This window comes from Orcinus orca, chromosome 13, assembly GCF_937001465.1.
Source record: "Orcinus orca chromosome 13, mOrcOrc1.1, whole genome shotgun sequence".
Lineage (NCBI taxonomy): Eukaryota > Metazoa > Chordata > Mammalia > Artiodactyla > Delphinidae > Orcinus > Orcinus orca.
The window spans coordinates 40,643,961-40,666,501 of NC_064571.1; the positions used below are offsets into that span (position 1 = coordinate 40,643,961).

General features: G+C 39.2%; 1 protein-coding gene and 1 long non-coding RNA gene across 4 annotated transcripts in view; one reads left to right on the plus strand and one right to left on the minus strand.

The window, feature by feature from the left end:
• REL (REL proto-oncogene, NF-kB subunit) overlaps window positions 1–6,881 on the minus strand; it is a 42,931-nt gene extending 36,050 nt beyond the window's left edge. Inside the window, exons 1-2 of one of the 2 annotated variants that reach the window (XM_049695777.1) lie at window positions 6,756–6,881; window positions 6,250–6,308 (exon numbers count right to left, since the gene is read on the minus strand). In XM_049695777.1, coding sequence (XP_049551734.1) covers window positions 6,250–6,259 — 10 coding nt within the window. In that variant the 5' untranslated portion in view covers window positions 6,260–6,308; window positions 6,756–6,881. Of the gene's footprint in view, window positions 1–6,249; window positions 6,617–6,755 lie in introns of those variants that run through there. The other variant, XM_004280659.4, reaches the window with a different exon arrangement.
• LOC125960771 (uncharacterized) overlaps window positions 6,869–22,541 on the plus strand; it is an 81,309-nt gene continuing 65,636 nt past the window's right edge. Inside the window, exons 1-2 of one of the 2 annotated variants that reach the window (XR_007470781.1) lie at window positions 6,869–7,151; window positions 8,900–9,130. This is a non-coding gene — a long non-coding RNA (uncharacterized LOC125960771). The remainder of the gene's footprint in view (window positions 7,152–8,899; window positions 9,131–22,541) is intronic. The other variant, XR_007470782.1, reaches the window with a different exon arrangement.

Sequence of the window (22,541 nt, forward strand, 5' to 3'; positions counted from 1 at the left end):
AAGTTAGGGAAGACTCACTGTTTTATTTCTTCTTGAAAAAAAGCTACTTGTTTTATTTCTTCAAACAACTTGTTTTATTTCTTCAAGCTACCTAAAGACAGGAATTGTGTCCTACTCATCAGTGCCTTGCACAGATATTCAGTAAATATCTGTGGAATGAATGACTGAAAATCTAAAGATCTTTTTGTCTACATTATGCAAACATTGAAAGACTATATTAATAATTATTCACATTTTCCTTATTAGGTTGTACTACTAAGGAAAAAAACAGTGCTTTGTAAGTACTAAAATCACTACACCTTCATACTCCTCATACCTATTCATATTCTAATTTCTTTACCTCTATTTATAATTTTAAAAAAATTCCCAGCTATAAATCGTTTATAATATCATGCATCAGTACAGTGTATCAGTTACTTCCTTCCTCAGTACACTGTTCTGAAGTGCCATCCTTCCTGAAAATAAAAAGTGGTGAAATGCAATCATCTATGGAGTGGAAGTTGGTAAAACATAAATCAGGGAACTGTAGAGAAAATGAGTACTCTTAACTAAGATTATCTCAAATCACTACAGTTTTGAAAATCATAGAAACGTCTTCAAAAGTTGGTTCTAAACAAGCTGATTACTGTACTTTTCGTTAACCAATATTATGCACAGCTGGGATTGACCCCTAAATTTTTAACAGTATTGTAAAATGCTCATACAGACCAGAATAACATTTGAAATATAGCCAAAATGTCTGCAAGATATATTTATGTTTTTATTTGCACTTAGGCAAGAAAGAGTGCTATTTGAGTTTTTAAGATTAAAAAAAGAAAGTACATTGGAAAAAAAAGAAAAAAAAAGAACGTACATTGAAATAAAAGATAAAAGTGGATGATCAACTGTCAGACAGCTAGCACTGGGAACCAGCATTAATTGCACAGTGAAAAGATGTTAATTATAGTAATTAAAACACTGTTTTAAGGCACTTTAATATACATTTCTCATTCGATCCTTTTAACTTTAGTCTCATAAAAACAGGACAGGAATTATTATCCCATTTTACAGTTGCTAAAACTAAAGTTCAAAATTATATAAAGTTATAAGAAAAAGAAATTATGAATGACATTAGCAAATATGACAGCTGGGATCCCAGGGGGGTCAAATTCAGAGAACAAGCAGCATAAAAGCAGCTGTGGATAAAGTCACAATAACTGATATAGCAAATAAGCTAAAATAAATGCAAATTAGTTTAAGAAGATAATGCATCTTGGCACAGGCAAGTAAGTATTTAGATGCAATGAAATTCCTGGAACAAAGTTCATATTGGGGCTATATATCAGAATCACCTAGGTAGCTTTTTCAAAAAACATACATGTCCTGACCCCACCTGAGATCTGCTGAATAGAGATAGAAATCCATCTAAAGCCCAGACTTGTTTCTGAAAAAAACTTCCCAAGCAATTTGAACACACTCCTGATTAAGAACCATTGCCCTAAAACACAAAGAAGTGGAAACAACAACGCACATATCTGGAGAAGCAACCCCAAAATTCATGTACAAGGATGAGCCGGGTGATGGACAGACTAGGTGGAGGAATTCTGACTACTTGTAACTCTCTCCCACTCTAAAAAGCTTACCCAAATGCAAGCAAGAGAAAAAAAGCACTATTACAGAGATAGCCTTCAACTGCACTGATATTTAAAATAAATCTTTTACAAAATTAATATTTTAACTATCATCAGTAACACTTCTTACAAGACAGCATGCCAATGTGTGAACACCACAGTTTTGAATAACTGACTAGAGACTGAATCTCATTCACTGAAGTACAGGATAACAGATTGCCTGAGACCCAAAGGAGCAAATGGAGTTACCAATATATTCTTTTCTAAATATCACCTCTACTCACTTTGGAGAAAAAGAAAAGACCTGTTCTTCTTTCCTCAAACCCAACTGAATTATGTTGATGACCTTCTTTACCTTAAGACACAGGTGAGTTTTTCCATTTCTTCCCAATTATGATAAAAATTTAGAGTTACCACTTCCTACACAGAATTGTATCCAATTAACAAAAGGGCAAGGAAAACTCAAGCCTATTCCCATAAAGACAGAAAAAGACTAACACAGAAGGTGCAAAAGAAATCAAAGGAAGGATAAGTTATATCAATCAAATTAGCAAAAGGACACGTGGTTTATTTACTAAGCAATTTTTTATTTACTTTCTTCTTCAGAATGCTTACTATCATTTAAGTGGACAAAGGAGACTGCCTCCAAACATCACTGTCAACTTCTACTCCCCTAGTTTAAATATACACAAAACTACTTCAAATTATTTAAAAGTAAATGGGCATGCTTACATATTCTTGAAAGATATATTTTCTATCTAGCATCTGGTCTAGTCTATTTTTATGAAACCTTAAGGTTTCGTAAAATTCTAGAATCATCAGGATACTTAAACAGTATTAAGTGCCAAGTGTTTCTAGGAGCTCCTGTTTCCTAGAGGTCTGAGTCCCAAAAGAGCTCCAGTACAGAAGAAAACTAACATTTATGGGCATGCATTACCTCATTTGCTCCTATTAAGACTCTGCAGTTGTTATACCCATTTTCAAATCATAGAGTGGCAGAACTGGAATAAAAACCAACCCAGGTCCATCATGGACTAAAATCCAGGTTTACTCTAATGTATCAGGCTGACTCTCTCATCTGGGCTTTAAGAATCCAAGTAAGGGAATTTGCAGATGAGTATTTGACTGATGTATGCACCACAAGGTAAATAAAATATGTAAAAAATTTTGGCAAAGAGATTTTACTGCTAGAGATTCCACTGCCATTGGGGTGTGGGGTGGAAGAATAAGTCCTGAAAAAAAATTTTAACTTCCAGGGTGAAAAAAGTAGAGAAACGAAATTAAAAACAGATGGCAGGGCCAAATCATCTGTCTGGATTAAGACCGTCAGATTTAAAAATAAAAATTATAGGATGCCCATTTAAATATGAATTAAACAAATAATTTTTTACTGTAAGTATATCCCATGCAATTATTTGGGTCATGTGCCTACAAACACAATCATTTGCAGAAAACACAGATGAAAGAAAGATGGAACAAAAGGAAATTCTGAGTCCCTCAAATTATATTTGAGAAAGATACTACACACACCCCAATGTTCCCAATTATGAGTCATCATGATTCCTCCCTAGTCATTTCACTTGCTCATTCCCTTCACTCTATGTCTATCATATATCATCTTAATTCTTTTATACTACTGTTATCTCTACATTTTCATGTGTTGCACTTCTGAAGCAGCCTTCATGTTTATGTGTTCAGTCTTCTACTAAAAACAATAAATCACTGTCTTTACCTATCAATTCCAGCTCGTTTTTCATTAAAGATTAAATTGTGTCGTACTACACTGAGTTTTTCCCCTTTACTCAAGACAAACAGTTCTCTTGCAATTTACACTACAAAGTTGGTAAGTAGTGCAAAGTTGGTAAGTAGTACACGATATCTTCATGTACTTCCTATTATGTGACGTAGCAGAACTATACTAAAGAAAACTGTGAATATGCTATACATAAAATAGATAAGCAACAAGGATTTACTGTATAGCACAGGGAATTATACCCAATATTTTGTAATAACCCATAATGGAATATACCCGAATATGCAAAAAAAACCCAAATCACTATGCTGTACATGTGAAACTAAACAATACTGTAAATCAATTATACTCCAATTTAAAAAATAATAATTTTTAAAACTGTAAATAAAAATAAATTACCTAAATTTTAAAACATATTTTACCAAATACAGTACTATTTATTAGTAAACAGAGCTATGCGCACACAGGAACATTTGCACTTTCTACTGGAACAATGAGAAGCTTTAAATTTAGACAAAAAAAGAGCTAATTTTATTTATACTAAACAGGATAGAATCATAAATATACAAGAGTAATGACTGTCTATGCATACCTTGGATAGGACTGAGAACATTTTTCTTAATGCCTGTCCTCATTAATTGTGTCAAAAGACTGGAACCAAGGTGTAATTTTTTTTAAAAAAGCAATAAAGACAGCTTAATAGAACTTGAGCTGTGAAATCCTAAATAACATAATTTAATTGAACAAAATTCAGAATCATACATAAAGTCCCAGTTATTCATGGTACTTATATAATTTTATTTATGAAATAATGATCTGTTACTTTCACGTTATACAGATCATATATTCAACTACAGACACCTATTTACATATTACATCCGGTAAGAAATGGTCTTAAATGCTTGGTAATCAATAAAAAATACTTTTTGAGGTTTTATACAACTTTACTACAAACAGACTCTAAACTAGACAATGGTAAACTAATTAAGCAAAAGTTTTTTTGTCGTTGTTGTTACTCTTTCGGTTAAATTACTGTTTCAAAACAGGATGGGAGTTTATAATTTTGTGAATGTTTTTGTCTAAGGTCTTTACTGAGTGATTAAGGACACCCAGACTTTTCCTCAGCAGTTTTCAGACAACTGAATTACAACTTAAATAACTTGTTATATTTTAAACAGTCCCATTTTAATGCAACTCCAGAAAACAGGAAAAACAAGAAAAGAAAATTACCCTACAACTTTCCACTCCTTTAAATTTTTTCCCCTTCAATTTAGGAAATCAGTCCTCACAACAGAACAAAATATAGTGTCATTAAACAAGTTTAAATTGTATCACATTTTTAAATGATGTGGGTCTTAGGATACTCTATATAAATGGCTAATTATTTTCTTTCTCTTTTGAAAGAATTAGGAGTATTACATTCATGCCATATATCAACAAAGTTTGGTTAAATTACCAGAAGGCTGATTTTTTTTTTCTTATAATGCTGGCTCTTCTTTAACTTTCATACAAAATCTTTCTGATAATCAATAAATTTACCAAGTGTTTCAAGTCACTTTGCACTTTTAATTTATACACGGTTTGAATTTATGAATTTACAAGATTATCTGAAAGTTCAGGGTCACTTAGGTGGCTAAAGAGAAAGTTGAAATATGTTAAACTACATTTGTATTCTCACATGAAAACCACAGACAAACTGAAATCAAATGTCATGTGAACCACCCCAATTTCCTTCTCAGCCTACAGCACTAGCTATGGATTTGTTCTGCTCAACCCTTTAAAAAAAAAAGTCCTTTATGCTTTCTACTTCCTCTTCTCCGCTAGTCATCAGCCTTCTACTGAGGGTCACTGAACCAGGGAGTTGGGAGGATGCGGGTCAAGCATAAACAAGCCTCCCTCTGTAGCCTCCTAGCACAGGGTTAATCCACACTTTTAGGCCCCCCAGACTCTGCTCACGCTGCTCCCTCTGCCGGAAAAGTGCCCCCATAAACCTTGCCAGACTTCTGTAAAGATCCCACTCGAATGCAGTCTACCTGATTTACTTCCCTTAGATTACAGGCAGACCTAAACCATGGCTGGATGTGAGGCTCCCTCCTTCACCCTTTAAGCAGTTTCTTGGTAAACTGGTTTCCCCCAAAGCAAGAGATCCACGCATTTATTGACTAAAAGTAAGTATTCACATAAGTGATAGAAAGTTGTTTTCATTCTTACTCATATTTTAAAGCACGGGGATTCTAAAAATCCTCTTTTCCCCTTCTTTCCAACAAAGGAAAACAAAACAAAACTCGACTTCTGTTCCATAAATTAGAAAGTACGCACTTTACAGTAAAAATGATTCACTTTGTTGAAGCAACATTTCCACGTAAGACCTGTTAAAATACCACTGGTGATTTTTAAAGCCGCACCGCATTTTGTCCAACTGTCAGCACGACAGCGATCACCTCTTGGCAACTGATGAAATTAAACTAAAAAAGATAGACCTCTCCTGAGGTCGGAAGGCTCCTCGTTCCTGTTCTAAAACGTAAAACCACCGTTTCAATTTAAATCAATTTTTAAATACGGGAAATCTTCGTTCTCCTTTATTTAGATTCTTATTACTTCCCTAATCCAAAAACCAAGTCTTTGGGAAACTCTAAGGCTCCGGCTATTATAATGGCATCAAATTACAGAGCGTGACTTTGATTTCGCACGCAAACCCTGAACCAGCTTACTTTTTAAAAGGCTGACAGTTTGCCAGAGGCGATTTTAAAGACAGAATGAGTCACAACCAAAATTGAGCGCCCGAAACCCTGAGCGGCAAGACCCTCGGACGCTCTCCTCCTCCGCCCCCGCCGTCGGGGCCAGGCTCGCGCCCGGCCCTCGGTAGCCCGCGCCGAGAACACTCACCTGAGGCCATGGCTCAGCTCACCGCGCCGCCCCGCTCCGAGCGTCCGGACCCGAAGCCGCTGCAGTCAATCAGCCCGTTAGTCAGGCGGCCAAGGGACCTCTGCCGGCGGGATCCCCAGTCCCCCTGACCACCCCCGGGTCCTCCTCTTCCTCCTTCCCGCCCTCCTCTGGGTTTGCGGCTCACACCTTCCCACCCGCTTAATTCTCGCGCTCCGGTCACCCGGCGTTGCCCGTCCCGGCTGCAGGAGCCAGGAGGCGGAGCGCTGCTACAGCTGAGGGCAGGTCGGCCCGAGAGGCGAACAGCCCGGCGGGGGGGGACTTCCCGCGGCTGACGTAAACTCCTCACCGCCGCTTCCCCCGGGCTGGGGCGGGGGCGGAGCGTCTTGCGACCGGCGCGCGTGCTTCCGCCCTCAGCGGCCCGCGCCCCGCCCCGCCCGTGCCCGTGCCCCGCCCGTGCCCCGCCCCCGCCCCCGCCCGCTCTCCCGGAGCCCCGGTGGGCTTGGGACCTCGTCGCGGAAGCGCGAGCGCGGGACCTTCGGGAGCGCAGGGAACGCTGGGAGCCGGGAGGTGACGGCCCCGAGCGTGCGAAAGCCGCCGGCTCCTGAGAAATCCCCCTCCTCCAGGGTGTTCTTGGACGCGTGGCTTAAAGTTCAGGAGCGGGTGGGAGGGTGCGGTGACGTCTAGAGGGCCGGCCGCCCGCGAGCACTTGGGGGCGGGCCGGGCGGCGAAGTGGGGCCCGTCCTCCCAGCCTGGGGTAAGGACAGCTGGGGTTTTCGTTGGGTGGTTCCCCCTCTTCCTGATTTCGCACATGCAAATCCCCGCCCCCGCGCTGGCGGGCGTCCCGGAGCGCACTCGAGGGGAAGTGAGGAAGCTGCAGCGGCCTCTGCGCGCCTGTAATTAAGGTATTTGCATACGGGGACCCCAGCAGTCTGATCTTATCCCTTTGCATCATCTCAATTGTTCTGTTAACGTACTTTACAAACTAAAACTTTTTAAACTCTTGAGGTCCGCAGTGTGAGTTCGTTGCCTCATCACTCAGTGTGCTCGAGATTAATGACGTGGACACTGCCTTGGGGTTTGACAGAGTTACCCACGTGGAAAGGAGGACGAAAGTTTAGTATGCTAAAGGAATCTAAGTTAACTTTGTTTCTTTCATGTGTAAATAACCTTCTATGTGTCAGTTTAGTTACCTTATAATGTATTATCCTCATTTTATAGATGAGGCAGTCAGGGTTCAGAGAAGTTAAGTAACTTGTCCATACCTCAGAATGCTACTAAAAAAAAAAAGAACAGTTTAAACTCAGGGTTTTCTGACTCCAAAAGCTCCATGCTCTTTCCACTATCCTTTACTGCCTAAAGTAAGTATGGAGGGGCAATGGGAAATATCAGCCATACTAGTGCCAAAACTGGAGGACCCAGTTGGGGAAATAATTAAAAATAAACTCTCCTGCCACGCCCAAAACATCCTCTCCACAAAATATAGAAAAGTAGAAAAGAATGAAATAGTTTTATTATAGAATAAGCATTAAACCATACTGTGATGCACTAAAGAGATTGCAAAGAGAAGAAATCTCACTCGTTTATATAATCAGACAGATGCAATCAATTACATACCTGTTGTCCTTCTCCCAAGGAAAAAAAATAGGAAGTTACATCTTGGAGCCAAAAGCCAAGGTTTAAACTCCCACAGAGACAGAGAGATGGGGCACCATCCTCCTTGATATTCACATTTCAAAGAGATAGCTCAAAGGCCCCCAAGAAAGATCTTAAGGGGGTACAAAACTGGCAAGAAACTTGTTTAGCTTTTTAAAAGGTGTACATACATCTCAGAGAAATCATTTATAGCTTCCGTTTTTCTAAAAGAATTGCTAAATGAAAAGTAAGGGGGTAATGTTCTTTGTTCTTTTTGGCACCAGGCAGATTTTTAAATTTAATTATTTTAGACTTATATTCACCCTTACAACCCCAAATGTGAGAACTATATGAATGAACTAAGCATAAATGTTTAAGAATCCAACAGGAGGATGAGAGACGAATAGGAATGGAAAATAGTTTGCGTGTATTTGTTTATATTTCACCTCCAGAAATTGATTGGTTTTAGGTGCTTCTTTTTTTTAAGATGTTGGGGGTAGGAGTTTATTAATTTATTTATTTATTTTTGCTGTGTTGGGTCTTAGTTTCTGTGCGAGGGCTATCTCCAGTTGTGGCAAGCGGGGGCCACTCTAAATCGCGGTGCGCGGGCCTCTCACTAGCGCGGCCTCTCTTGTTGAGTAGCACAGGCTCCAGACGCGCAGGCTCAGTAGTTGTGGCTCACGGGCATGTGGGATCCTCCCAGACCAGGGCTCAAACCCGTGTCCCCTGCATTACCAGGCAGATTCTCAACCACTGCGCCACCAGGGAAGCCCATAGGTGCTTCTTAATAGGACACAATAATGTTTGCTTACTGAAGAGTTCTGGGCCAAACAGAATCTGTCCCAGTTTCAGGACCCCAAACTAGTCCTAAAACCACTCCGACTATGAAATCACAAGCTGGATCTTATGAGATTTAGTAACACTACAGAATTTTGAATTTATTTTATTTTTATTTTTCAAAGACTCACTTATTTAAACCTCCTCACTAATAGGATGGCATGTTTGTATTTATTTCCAGGGCTATTTGTCACATGAAGAAGCTATAGATTTATATTATCTCACCTTTTTAAAGGCTTTTTTGAAAATCCTTTCACTATTTTAGAAACTTGCTGAACCCTTTTTTCAAAGATCCAGTCCACATCTGAAAAGTGAAAATGTTTCACTTGTGCAGGATAAACTTAATTAGAAAAAAAAGGAAGATTACAAGACAAGGTGATGGATGGACTAAAAACAACAAATGTGAGTAGTGGTTTTTATTTTTTTTCAGACTTATGTGGGGGGAAAATAGTTTATTACTGTAAAGATGATTGGCAGCTAATTGGTGGGGATTATAATGTAACACATGGTATTATTCCTCAAGGGCTTACAGTTTTTGATACTATTTATTCAGTCCAACAAATATATATTCTGTGCCAGTTGCTCTTTAGATTGTGGCACGAACACTAATAACAAGATAATCAACTACTCCTCAATTAAAAAAAAAAGACAAAATCTCTGCCTTCATGCAGCTCTGTCTCGCATGAAAGACATCAAGCGTGTTAGCAAGTAAGATCATCTACAATACTATTATTAAACCATTTTGTTTCTTTATTGCTGTCAAGAAAATGAGGTAATGGGATAGAAAGTGACTGAGGGAGAGGGATACTCTGAGGAGGTGACATTTGAGTGGAGTCCTGAGGAATAAGAAAGAGACATCCACAGAAAGATTCAGGGAAAGAGCATTCCAGTGCGAGGAACACCAAGTACGAAGTCCTTGAGACAGGAAAGAGCTTACGTGAGGGGCTGAAATACCACTGGGACCAAACCAAACTGAATGAGGTTGAAGAGATAAGCAGGGGCCAGATCATGTAGGGCTTTGTAGGCCATGGTAATGAGGATGGATTTTATTCCAGGTGCACACAGGAACCTACTGGAAAGTTTTAAGCATGTGATTGATTTATGATTACATTTCCAGATGTTTACTTTGGCTGATGTGTTAAACTGCTAGGGGCACTGTATGCTAACCAGGGGCAGGAGTGAAGGCAGAGTGGCAGAGAGGCTGTTGCAGTCGTCTAAGGGAGAAGTAAAAGTCGTTTGGACTTATGTTTTAGCAGAGGAGATGGTGAAAAAGGGTCATATTCAGTAAGATTCAGGTGTCAGAGCCTGAAGGACTTGCTGATGGATTGGATGCAGATGGAAGGGGAAAAAAAGGAATCAGGGATAACTCACATTTTTGGTCCGAGCAACAAGGTAAAAAGGAAGGCTGGTGAGAGAAAGGTTTGAGAGGGAAAACCAGGAGTTGTTTTAGACTTGTTAAGTTACAGGTGCCTATTAGATATCTGAGTAGGTAGTTGAATATATAGAACTAAGCTAAGGGGAGAGGTCAAAGGTAGAAATAAAGATGTGTGAGTCAGCAGCATTTCATTTAAAAAAAAAGGAGCACAGAGGAAAAAAATTAAAAAGAACCCAAGAAGGCTGGTAGAAAAGAAGGAGCTGCCAGTGAAAGAAGAGGAAAACCAAGAGACTGTTTCAAAAAGAATGGAAGTGGTCAGCTGTGTTAAATGATGCTGAGAGACTGCAAAAGATGAGAATAAAGAAATGACCTTGGATTCAGCAAGATGAAGGTCATCAGTAACCTTGATGAGAGCCATGTCAGTGGAATGGTGGGAATGAAAGCTGAATTGGAGGAGGTTGAGAAGAGAATGATGGAAAGGATGAGTATACACAACTCTTTGAAGACTGTTGAAGGAAACAAATGGGGCAATAGCTGGAGGGGGATGTGGGGTTGTCTTAGGCTAAGGGCTGTGCTACAACCTCCATCTCACCAGGTTAACACAAAGGTTATTTATCACTTGCGTCACAGTCCAATGTGAGTTGAGTGGCTTTCTTCCAGAAGTTATCCAGGAACCTAGATGCCTTCTATCTTGTAGCACCAACATGTGGATTTTAAAGTCATCTTGGAAAAGGAAAGAGGGTAGAGAATCACGAATGGGAGATTTTTATGTGCCAGACCTGAAAGTGGAATACATTCCTCTGGTAACAGTCTGTTTTCCATATGGTCTCCACAAGGGGGCTGAGAAATATAATTTGAGAAATGGAATTTAAATATGTGCCGTGGAAGTAGAGAAGAAATTGGATATGAGTAATCACTAGCAGTCTCTGGTACTGCAGTTTTGTTTTGTTTATAGAGGGTCAGATTAAGGCATGTTTGTAAAAGATAAGACTGACTCACTAGTGAAGGAGAAATTGGTGATGATTGAGAGGAAGGGAGTAATGAGTAAGGGAGAAAGAATGAAATCTAAAGCACAGGTTATAGGATTGGCCATAGATTGGAATGGGGACACTTCCTCTGTGGTAACAAGAAGGAAAGTAGAACCTAGTAGACCTGATGGTATAGAGATGAAGTAGTCAGTCAAATTGCATTTTTTTTTTTTTAGTGAAGTATGAGGTATGAGGTTATGTTCAGCTGAGAGTGGAGGGCAACAAGCAAGAGGAGAAGCTGAAAATGCAGTCTGTGAGAGTGGAACATTAGATGTGTCTGGCTGTACTGAATAATCATTTGAAATTTGTGGTCATAAATATAATGTCAGACCAGTACACAGTATTTCTTGTATGGTTTTTAACCCAGGGGATATCAGTGGGTTTATTTTTGAAGAAGAAGACAAAGAACTAGGAAAATTTAAGTCTAAATGGGAATATGAGGGAGGGATGTTAAGTACTTCTCAGCTCACACACACTCCCTGGGTGATGTCACCCATTCCCATTATTTTACCTATAGTCCCAGGACCATATATCCAGCCTGGATCTTTGCATGGGTTTCAGACCTGTATATCCAGTTGTCTATTAGGAGACTCATAGACATCCCAGACTCAATCAACACAGCATCTCCTCTTCCAGGTTTACTCTTATTCCCATATTCCTTGTACCACCATCTACCCAGACACAAGTTAGAAAGTTGGGAGCCATCTTTGACTCTCTCTCTAATCATCCTCTAAACCCACAATGTCTAATCATCAAGTCCTGCTGATTTTACCAGTCCAGTGTGAATCCATTGCTTCTCCATCTTAACTGCCATTGTCCTTGTTCAAATCTTCATCATATCTCACCTGAACTACTGGAATGGACTTCTAACTATTATGCCTGTCTATACTTTTGTCCCATTTGAAAGCCACTCAATCATATTCAAACCCATTGCCGCTTGAATCCTCTGGACAAATTCACATCAGACCTACCACTCTTGTGCTTTAAGGCCACCCGTTAGCCTTAGATCCAAACTTGGACATGGCTGACAAGTTCCCCCATAATCTGGCCTCTGTCCATTTCTTTAGCCTCATCCTCTGCACTCCACACCTTGCACTTCACACCTCACTGAACTGCTTCATAGCTTCTCATATTCCATGAGCCATGCCGTTTCTTGTCTTTCTGCCCTGTTCATGCTTTCCTTTCTGCCTAGAATGCTCCTTCCCACAGACATGCCATGTTTGTGGTTTGAAAGACTCAATATTGTTTAAATGTCAGTTCTCTCCAATTTATAGATTTAATGGACTCCAATCAAAAACCCAGCATATGTGGTGTTATGAGTTCTGATTTCTGCAATTAAAATCCTTCTGTGGAAGGTGTGATCATTTAAAAATACAAATGTATCTTGTCATTCTGTAGCGTTTCCTATTACCCAACATTTAGTGAACATAGTAAACAGCCAAGCATTCTATTTATTAGAGGCTAGTGATAAGGGCAGGTGATACAAAGATGAATCACATAATCTCTCAAGGAGTTTCTAGTCTAAAAGAATTGTATTATTAGACAGTTTGAAGCATGTAATCCCAGGCAATCAGATTGAGGCACGGTGCCATCGCTTCAGGAGTTAATAGGCTCCATATCTGTCTTCTCTTTTTGGTCTAACAAAGTCTTTTTCTGGTGTATGTGGTGATCCTTAGTCTCTTAAAATCATTAAGTTGCTTGACAAGATTCTTGGATCTGGAGAGACTGAGTATAGGGCCATATAAGATAAATGCATTCATTTGATATATTTAGGGGTGTAAGGTCAGGTAGGAATTTTTATTTAGAAAAAAATGTAAGGCAGATTCCTAATTTGTCATAAAATGGATCCCTTCTTCGCCTAGAGTTTTGGAAAGCTGTGATTTTAGGCAGCATGGACCAATAGGATTTTCTTGCTCCTTTGAGCACAAGTTTTGTAGCTTTTGTTATTTTGTCAGAACATTCTTTGGCCTGTGTGTAGTAGAGAAGTTCCCAAATTTTGGTGAGAACAAATCTTCCTGATAAAATTGAGATCTGTACCTTTAAGAAGAAATTTGATTATTTATGCTTGGTTCTGTGTCTCTCCCCTTTTCTGTCACTCTTCATTCCATCCATTGATAAAGCTAAATATACAGAAACAAATGTTGACAGCCACACAAATACTTAGGTTAAGTGCTTTTAAACCAATGGTACAGTATGAAAGAAACTTCTTGGCAATTTTCTGTTGTACAGAATTAATTAGAACTGACCTGTGGGGGATTTATATCCAACCACCTTTCAGAATCCCTTTTCCTCCTCTTGCCCACACTCCTAGCACAAAGTGCGGAACACAGTAGATTCTTAATAAATGTTTGTTGAATGTTGCATTCTGCATCTTCCTGAAATAACAGAACTGTCAATAGTTATTTAACAGTAAAATGTTTTAAAAACTTATTTGGAAATTAAGAAGTAAGAGATTAATGCACCAAAAGCAAATCTCATCTCTTAATTGCTTAAAATTGATTTTTTTTAAATATTTATTTATTTATTTATGGCTGTGTTGGCTCTTCGTTTCTGTGCGAGGCTTTCTCCAGTTGCGGCAAGTGGGGGCCACTCCTCATCGCGGTGCGCAGGCCTCTCACTATCGCGGCCTCTCTTGTTGCAGAGCACAGGCTCCAGACACGCAGGCTCAGTAATTATGGCTCACAGGGCTAGTTGCTCCACGGTATGTGGGATCTTCCCAGACCAGGGCTCGAACCCGTGTCCCCTGCATTGGCAGGCAGATTCTCAACCACTGCGCCACCAGGGAAGCCCAAAATTGATTATTTTAAATCTTCTTTAATTGAAACTCTTCTGAAGGCTGGAATTTTTAAATTATACCCTTTGTTCACACCAGCCTCTGAACAAATTAAGGCAATTAAGATAGCATTAAATTTTTGACGAAAAGTTGGCATTTTCTATATATTAAGATTAGATATTAGCTACTGAAGTTTCTGTGGGTAAAACTTAACTAAAGCTTCCAACATTAATAATACAAAACTGTTATGAATTTGCAATAAAATTTTCTTGGACATTTTTTTCATTGAGGTAAAAAAGTCCATGTAGCCATGCCTCAAAGCCAGTTTACTCACCTAGTACTTCCTTAATAGTCCATTGGTAGTTAGCTGTGAAGCAGTTTAACATTTAAGTTTAATTTTTTTTTTACTGGTTTTCTGATTTATAAATACTGATTTCTTGGAAAATTTGAAAATTTTCAAAAAGTAAAAAATTCAGTATCTTGTTTTCCCACTATACAGAGGTAACTACAGTTAAATGTTTGTGCATTTTCTTCCAGTCTTTTTTTTCAATGTATAAATATTAAAATTATTTCATAGTTGAGCTCATGCTGCATATATGGTACTGTATCTTGCTTTTTCCATTTTAACGTCGTGAGCATTTTCCCCATGGCATTAAAACTGTCTTTGAAAAATTGGAAAAAGAAACAGCATATTTTTTGTTGGAATTGACAAAGTAATTTTTAAATATATCTAGGAATACCAAAGTCCTAGAATAGCCAAGCCAATATTGAAAAATAAAGATGGAAAATGTACCTTACCAGATAGACAAATTTATTATAAAACTACAGAAATTAAGATAGAGTGATATTGGCATAATTTTAGACAAATAGAACAATGGGCTGGATTAGAAAATCCAGAAATAGACCCATACATATACAGTCACTTGTTACAACAGTCTCCACTGCAGTTCTGTGGGGGAAAAGGAGGTCTTTTCATTAACTGGTGCTGGGACAAATTTGTCATCTATATGGAAAATAATGAAACCTGACCCCAAACTTATACCATACCTAAAATATTATTTTAAATGGATCATAGACCTCCATGTGAAAAGTAAAATAATTAACCTTCTAGAAGAAAACATAGAATACCTTCATAACCTTGGAATAAGCAAAGACTTGTTGAACATTACACAAAAAGTGCTAACTAGCAAAGAAAAGATAGATAACTTGGACTTAATTAAAATTAACTAAAAAATGCCACTAAGGGGCTTCCCTGATGGCACAGTGGTTGAGAGTCCGCCTGCCGATGCAGGGGACACGGGTTCGTGCCCCGGTCCGGGAAGATCCCACATGCCGCGGAGCGGCTGGACCCGTGAGCCATGGCCACTGAGCCTGCGCTTCACAACGGGAGAGGGCACAACAGTGAGAGGCCCGCGTACTGCAAAAAAAAAAAAAAGCCACTAAGATAATGAAAAGGCAAGCCACATACTGGGAGAAGATACTTGCAATACATACATCTGATAAAGAACTCTATGGCATCCATGAAGATACTCTGCTCAGATCTCCCTTCTCAAGAGGGTCTACCTCAGCTTTCAAGCCAAGGCCGTGTGTTTCATTGGAAGCACGTAGCCAGTTATAAGCACAGTGGTGGTACAAAGGCTTGCTGTCTCTGGCCAGCACAGGACTTCTCTGTGGGCAATCTTTGTGTTAGAGCTCCCCATGGGGCTGGCTGAGACTTTATCATAGATGCACCCCAATCTAATTCTATTCCTGTCCACTTCCTCCTTCCTTCCCCCTTTCTTTTCACAAGTGTCAGACCTGCATCTGAACTTTCCCTATCTACTCCTTCTTTCTCTCCCCTTTGTCTTTCGTAGGTGTTACCCCAATAAATCTCTTGCATTGCTCATTACATATTGGCATCTGCTTCCCAGAGTACCCAACTGGTACACTCATATCCACTTTACAAATCAATAAAAAAAAAAGATAGCTCAATTTTTTTAAGTGGGCAAAAGACTCAAATAGGCACTTTACAAAGGAGGATAGCCAAATGACTAATAAGCATATAAAAAGATGCTCAGAATCACTAGTCAGCAGGAAAATATGTATTAAAAAAACAATAAAATAATGCTACACCTCATCAGAATGACTAAAAATAAAAGGATAATACCAAGTGTTGGTGGGGATATGGAATTCTCTTAAAATTTTTTGTGGGAATATAAATTGGTAAAACAACCTTGGAAAATTGGCAGTGTCTACTAAACCTAAACTATAAATACCCAATGATCCAGCAGCACTATTATTGGGTATATTCCAAACAGAAATAAGTGCTTGTATCTACCAAAAGACAGATAAGAATATTTAAGGGAACCTTTATTTGTATTATCCAGCAATAGGAAAGCAACTCAAATGTTCATCAGCAGCAGAATGGATAAATAAACTGCACTATATTCGTAACATAGATTTCTCCCCAGTTATGAAAAAGAATGTACTATTGCCACATAACAATGTGGGTGGGTCTTATAAGTTGAAAAGTCATATACAATAGAGTATATACTATATGAATCCATCAATATCAAGTTCAAAAACAGATAAAACTAATTATTGTGATGGACAGCAAAATATTAGGTATCTTTAAGGATGGAAATTGACAAGAAGTGGCCCTGAGGGAGCCTTCTGAGTTGCTAGAAATTTTCCATATCTTGATCTGGGTGGTGAGTGAGAAAGGCTCTCTCCTTGACCAAACTCTTGGCAGGCTCCTCTGAGCCCGCTTCTCAACTAAGCCTCAACCTTGGCCTATAACAACTGAAGACTCTCAGCACAAATGATTTTGCCAATCCTCTCTTGCTAAGAGACTTGAATAACACCAGCAAATTTTCTAATAGCTCAAGGCCACATCCCTAAGATGACAAGTTCAGCCCCCATAGTTTCCTGCTTGAGAAAACTCAAGGTTGCCAAAAGAATTTACTGTTTATTCCAACCAACACCTAAAGTCAGGGCCTCTATCTCCCAGTCTCTGTGGGAGAGTGGGAGCCTCACTTCCATAAGTGCCAGTTAACAAACCTGCATGGCCTAATATACTGACCAGCTCCCCTTCCCACTTTTTTATAAATTTCCACTTCCCTCATGCTGCTCATTTCCTTCCCTATTCCCTCATTCTCCCTTGAAAATGCCCAGTTACCTCTGCACAAATGAAAGTTGAAGTCAGTTTACACTGGGCTGTCTTCCCTACTGAACTGAATAGAATCTGTCTTTATCACTGTAACTAGTGTCTGGCTTTGTTTACCTTTGCCATGGGTTACGTATATTTACAAGTTAATTGAGCTATACTGGTGTATAAAGACTTGTTTATTTTATGTACGTTATATCTCAATTTTTTAAAATACTTGAAAAGATTTTTGAATACCTTTCCCCACCAGGGCCACACAACCAGCAGAGCCCTACCTTGAGACCTTCCTCACCACCTTCCTCCTCTCCGTGTCCTAACACACACTTCTTTTTTTTTTTGTACTCTTTTTTCATTTTATTTTTTTCACAATGTAATACATTAAAAAAAATTTTATACAATTTTGAAAGGTTACTTTCCATTTACATTTATTACAAAATACTGGCTATATTCCCCGTGTTGTACAATATATCCTTGAGCCTATCTTACACCTAATAGTTTGTACCTCCCTCTCCCCAACCCCTGTATTGCCCCCCCCACACACTTCTTCACTTGGTTCATTCCTCCTCATCCTTTAAGACTCAGTTTACAGGAAGCCTTTACAGATTCCCCTGGCCAGATAGGCTATTTCTTCTCTGGACAACATAATAGCCAGCATATTATCTATCAGCTGGTTTACCACACTGAATTACAGTTATCTGGTCATGTGCCTGGCTCCCTTACTAAACTATAAAATCCTTGAAAGCAGGAAAACTTATTCCAGGTGGCTGGCACATAGCCGATGTTCAATATCTGTTGAATGAATTATCCTGTCTAGAGATCAGCACCTTTGTTTCTCAAGCCTGGTTGGGTTATTGAACATCCTACCAGGTCTGGTCTTTAGTGTGTTATATATCATACACCTTGCATTTGGATAGCTCTTCTGAGCCTACAATTGATCTAATTCTAAAACTTTGTTATAACTACATCTATTCAGTTCGATGCCAAGTGTCTTTTTCATTCTTCCAACAAGATTTAAAATGTTTAAGGCATGTTCTTTAGTATCAAGAGCAGTGGTTCTCTGCCTTACCAGATCAGTGTCCACTGTTTTATAACAGATATTTGTAACATCCCCTTTACTCCCCTGAAGTGAAAATCATATGTATAATCTACCTTCCATGTATGTTTTCAAACAAAAATAATGCCATAATAGCAATATCGAGGTGAAATAAAGAAGTCATTTATAAAAAATAATATTGACTTTGATATGTGAATGCTTGGGCATGACTACATTGAAAGACATAATGGGGCTTCCCTGGTGGCACAATGGTTAAGAATCCGCCTGCCAGTATAGGGGACACGGGTTTGAGCCTTGGTCGGGAAGATCCCACATGCCGCGGAGCAACTAAGCCCATGAGCCACAACTACTGAGCCTGTGCTCTAGAGCCCGTGAGCCACAACTACTGAGCTCGCATGCCATAACTACTGGAGCCCATGTGCCTAGAGCCCGTGCTCTGCAACAAGAGAAGCCACCGCAATGAGAAGCCCATATACCACAAGGAAGAGTAGCCCCTGCTCGCCACACTAGAGAAAGCCCGTGCGCAGCAATGAAGACCCAGTGCAGTGAAAAATTAATTAATTAAAAAAAAAGACATAATGAAGTTTTCAAATGTTTGCACCTATACGTAGAATCACAGCCTCCAAATGCAGCCTGACACTGATATGTTGTACTGGTAAGCTGTCACAGTTAACAATTTCTCAACTTCTAAACAGTTTTCTAATAAAACGGTCTACTCTTGATTTACTCAGTACGGTCATCCATGGGTCTACATCTACAGGTTCAACCAACCACAGATTGAAAATGTTTGGGGAAGAAAATTCCAGAAAGTTCCAAAAAGCAAAACGAATTTGCTGTGCACTAGCAACTATTTACATAGCATTTACATTGCATTAGGTATTATAAGTAATTTAGAGATGATTTAAAGTATATAGGGAGGATGTGTTGTAGTTTATATGCAAATACAATGCCGTTTTATGTAAGAGACTTGAGCATCCAAGGATTTTTGGCATCTGTGGGGGTCCTAGAACCAATCCCTTTTGGATACTGAGGGATGACTGTAGTTGTATTACTGGGAAATTCAGTTTCTTTTAAAACCATGCAAAACATATTTTGTGTTTATATGTAAAATGGAGTGGTGATCTAGGCTTGTATTATTATAATAGACTTTTCATCTACATGAACGTGAATTTCTGGTGAAACGTAGGTAAGTCATGAGGATGGTGAACAGTCCTTAGCCATGCTGCACTGTCCTTTGCAGGGCATCTAGCATTCCTGACCACTCCTACAGTAAATGCCAGTGGTGTGGACTGTTTGGTCATAGAGTTCCAAAATATCCCCAGTGGTTTGGAACAGTGGTTCTTGAATTTTGGTTGTCAGAAGAATCACATGGGGAGCTTGTTGGGAATACAGATTCTTTGTCCCCGCTCCCAGAAATTCTGATTCAGTGGATAGGAGAAGGGCCCGGGAATCTGTATTTGGTATTGACTACCCCAAGAGCGAGAGAGTCTTGAATAATATTTAATGGAGGCTGTGAAAAAAGTCTGTTGAATTATCCCTATTCCATACATAACTAAGGGCCCTGGCTTTGCAAACAACACAGACCTTGGATTGTAGACAGTGGTACACTTCTCTCTCAATACTTTAACGTGCCTAAGCAGTTATTTTTATACTTCTCTGATAACCAGAATGATCCTGTTCATCAGATTCGTTGTGTCTCTTAGAGAATTTTAGATGAATATGACCACATTGCTTCTCTTTGATACCACTTTTATCCATAGTTTATGCAGATATTTTATATCAATTTAGGCCACAAGGATACTTGACAAGAAATTAAGCCTTATCAAGACTACACACTAGTCCCAGTTCGAATACTACCAGTCAGGACATACAGTTGTAATGGCCGGACTCAGCTGTTAGAAGTGGATTTTACCAGAACTCTTCACTGCTACTCTCCTGCTACTCTCCTGTTTACTTACTTCCTATGTGGGCATTGTTTGAGACCTCCAAAATCCGCTTCCGTGGATTAAGAGGTTGTAAAAGACAAAATTAAAGTGAAAAACACGTCATAAAAAAATGAGGACTTTTGAACAGTTTTGAACAGTCCTGGAACCATTTCCACTTTCTTCAGCATACTGAAGCATTCTTTGAAAATGGCTGCAATACTGGCAAGAGGAGGTAATGCTTAAGTAGGGTGGATGTCATTTGGCTAAGTGAAGAGAAGGGAAGGAGAGAAAGAAAGAAAAACTGCATGTTGGAGAGACCAGGACAATTGAAGCAGAGGGTGTGCAGCAGACAGTGCTAGCTGACTTTTCTTCTTTTTCTGTATTAATTGTAGCTTGATATATGGTTGACCAACTACACTCTATCTCCCAGCTTCCCTTGGGTAGAAATATATGCCCACCCATTCATAGGCAGAGCCTTTCAGATGTTTAGCCTGCTTCTTTTTCTTTTGCCTTCCCTCAGGCTAATGAGAAGATGTCCTGTCATCCAGATTCAGTTCTAATATTGAGGACATTGTCCTAGAGGTTAGGCTCGAGAAACAAGATGGAAGGAACCTGTGTGATTGCATGGAGCATCCCGGAACTCAGACATTAAATTGAGAAATGAATTTCTCTCTTTTCTCATCCATTGCATTTGGATCTCTTTGTTATAGCAGCTAGCATTACAATAACTAATATGAGTACGTGTTAGGAAACAGAGGGAAATAAGGTTAAAACCTGGTAATGGAGGGGTTAGAGGAGTAGTTTAGTTTTGTCTCATAGGCATTAGAGAAATATTCCAAGTTCTTAAACTAGAGAGTGCTGTGATGGGAGCAGTGTTTCAGGAAAATCACACTGGTAGCATATAAAGCCTCCATTAGGGCTTCCCTAGTGGCGTAGTGGTTAAGAATCCGCCTGTCAATGCAGGGGACACGGGTTCAAGCGCTGGACCAGGAAGATCCCACATGCCGCGGAGCAACTAAGCCTGTGCGCCACAACTACTGAACCTGCTCCATAGAGCCCGCAAGCCACGACTGCTGAAGCCCACGTGCCTAGAGCCCGTGCTATGCAACAAGAGAAGCCACTGCAATGAGAAGCCCACGCACCACAAGGAAGAGTAGCCCCCACTCACCGCAACTAGAGAAAGCCCGCTTGCAGCAACGAAGACCCAATGCAGCCAAAAATTAAATAAATAAGTAAATTTATTTTTTAAAAAAAGGCTCCATTAAGCGGTTATTGCAGTGAAACAAATATGAGTCTGAAACAGACCAGGATGGTGAATGTGGAAATGAAGTAAAAAAAGAAGAGGAAGGAAAATAAGAGGTATTACAAAGAAAAGTAATAAGCCTTGGTGACCAACTGGATATAGGGAATTGAGAAGAACCAGAAGTCAAAGAAAAGTCCCAGATTTCTAATCTGGAAAACTGCAGATACAGCAGGAATTGCTGTCAGGAAAATGGAAATATGTAGATTAACTTCAAAAATGCATAAATCGTTTGGAGTGTGGCAGCAAACCCAGATCCTGCCATCATCAGTGTTGCCTGTTCTCCCTAACACCAGTCCCTAAAGTAAGAACCTATAGCTCTGAGGAAACCCTCCCCACTCACCTATTTTCATTTAAGGAACTGAAACGTGAGATTTGTGAACACCCAGAGAAATGAAATCTTAGTATGTGAAAACTCTAAAAAGCAGTCATAAAACATTCATTTATAAAATACCTCTCTCTTTTTAATCTTTACATTGTGAAGGCCCTATAGCTCTATATATGCTAGTTTTATGTGTATAGCACTGCTTGGAAGTATGACATAGTATACTAACTTGGTTTCTGTAATGGTAGTAATAATAGCTGGTGTTTCACAAGCATGTGATCCAATAATTACTTGCACAGATTTAGAATTAGCATTTTTCAGAACTGGTAATAAAGTCATCATCACCTTAAAGTCATATGATGTTTCTGATATGTCTCAACAGAGGACAGTTAAATTTTAAGGTTAGAAGGAACCCATTTTACACATGGAAAAACTGAGGGACAGAAAATTTTAGTACTATGCCCACATCATACAGCTAGTTAGTTGCTGAGTTGGAACTTGAAACTAGACCTCCAAACTAATAGTTTGGATCTTTGTCCTGTATGTCACATTGCATTTCCAAATCTGATCTAAGATATAAAGCAATATAAAAAAAAATTTTAGCAGCCATAATCTTACTAATAAAAATGTTAACATATGGAGTTCTTAGCATTCACAGGCTCTGTATCTTTTAAGACTCTCATTATGTAATATTGTACATCAACTATACCTCAATTTAAAAAAAAAAGAAGACCCTCATGCTGTTTTCCCAAAAGTCCTCAATTGAACTCCATGGGAAAAGTAAAAATCATATTCATCGTTTATTCCCTACAGTGGTCAGTACAGTGCCCTGAGTATTGAGATGCTCAGTAAATATCTAATGAAATATAAATTGTTATACATTGCATCAGTCCAGTAT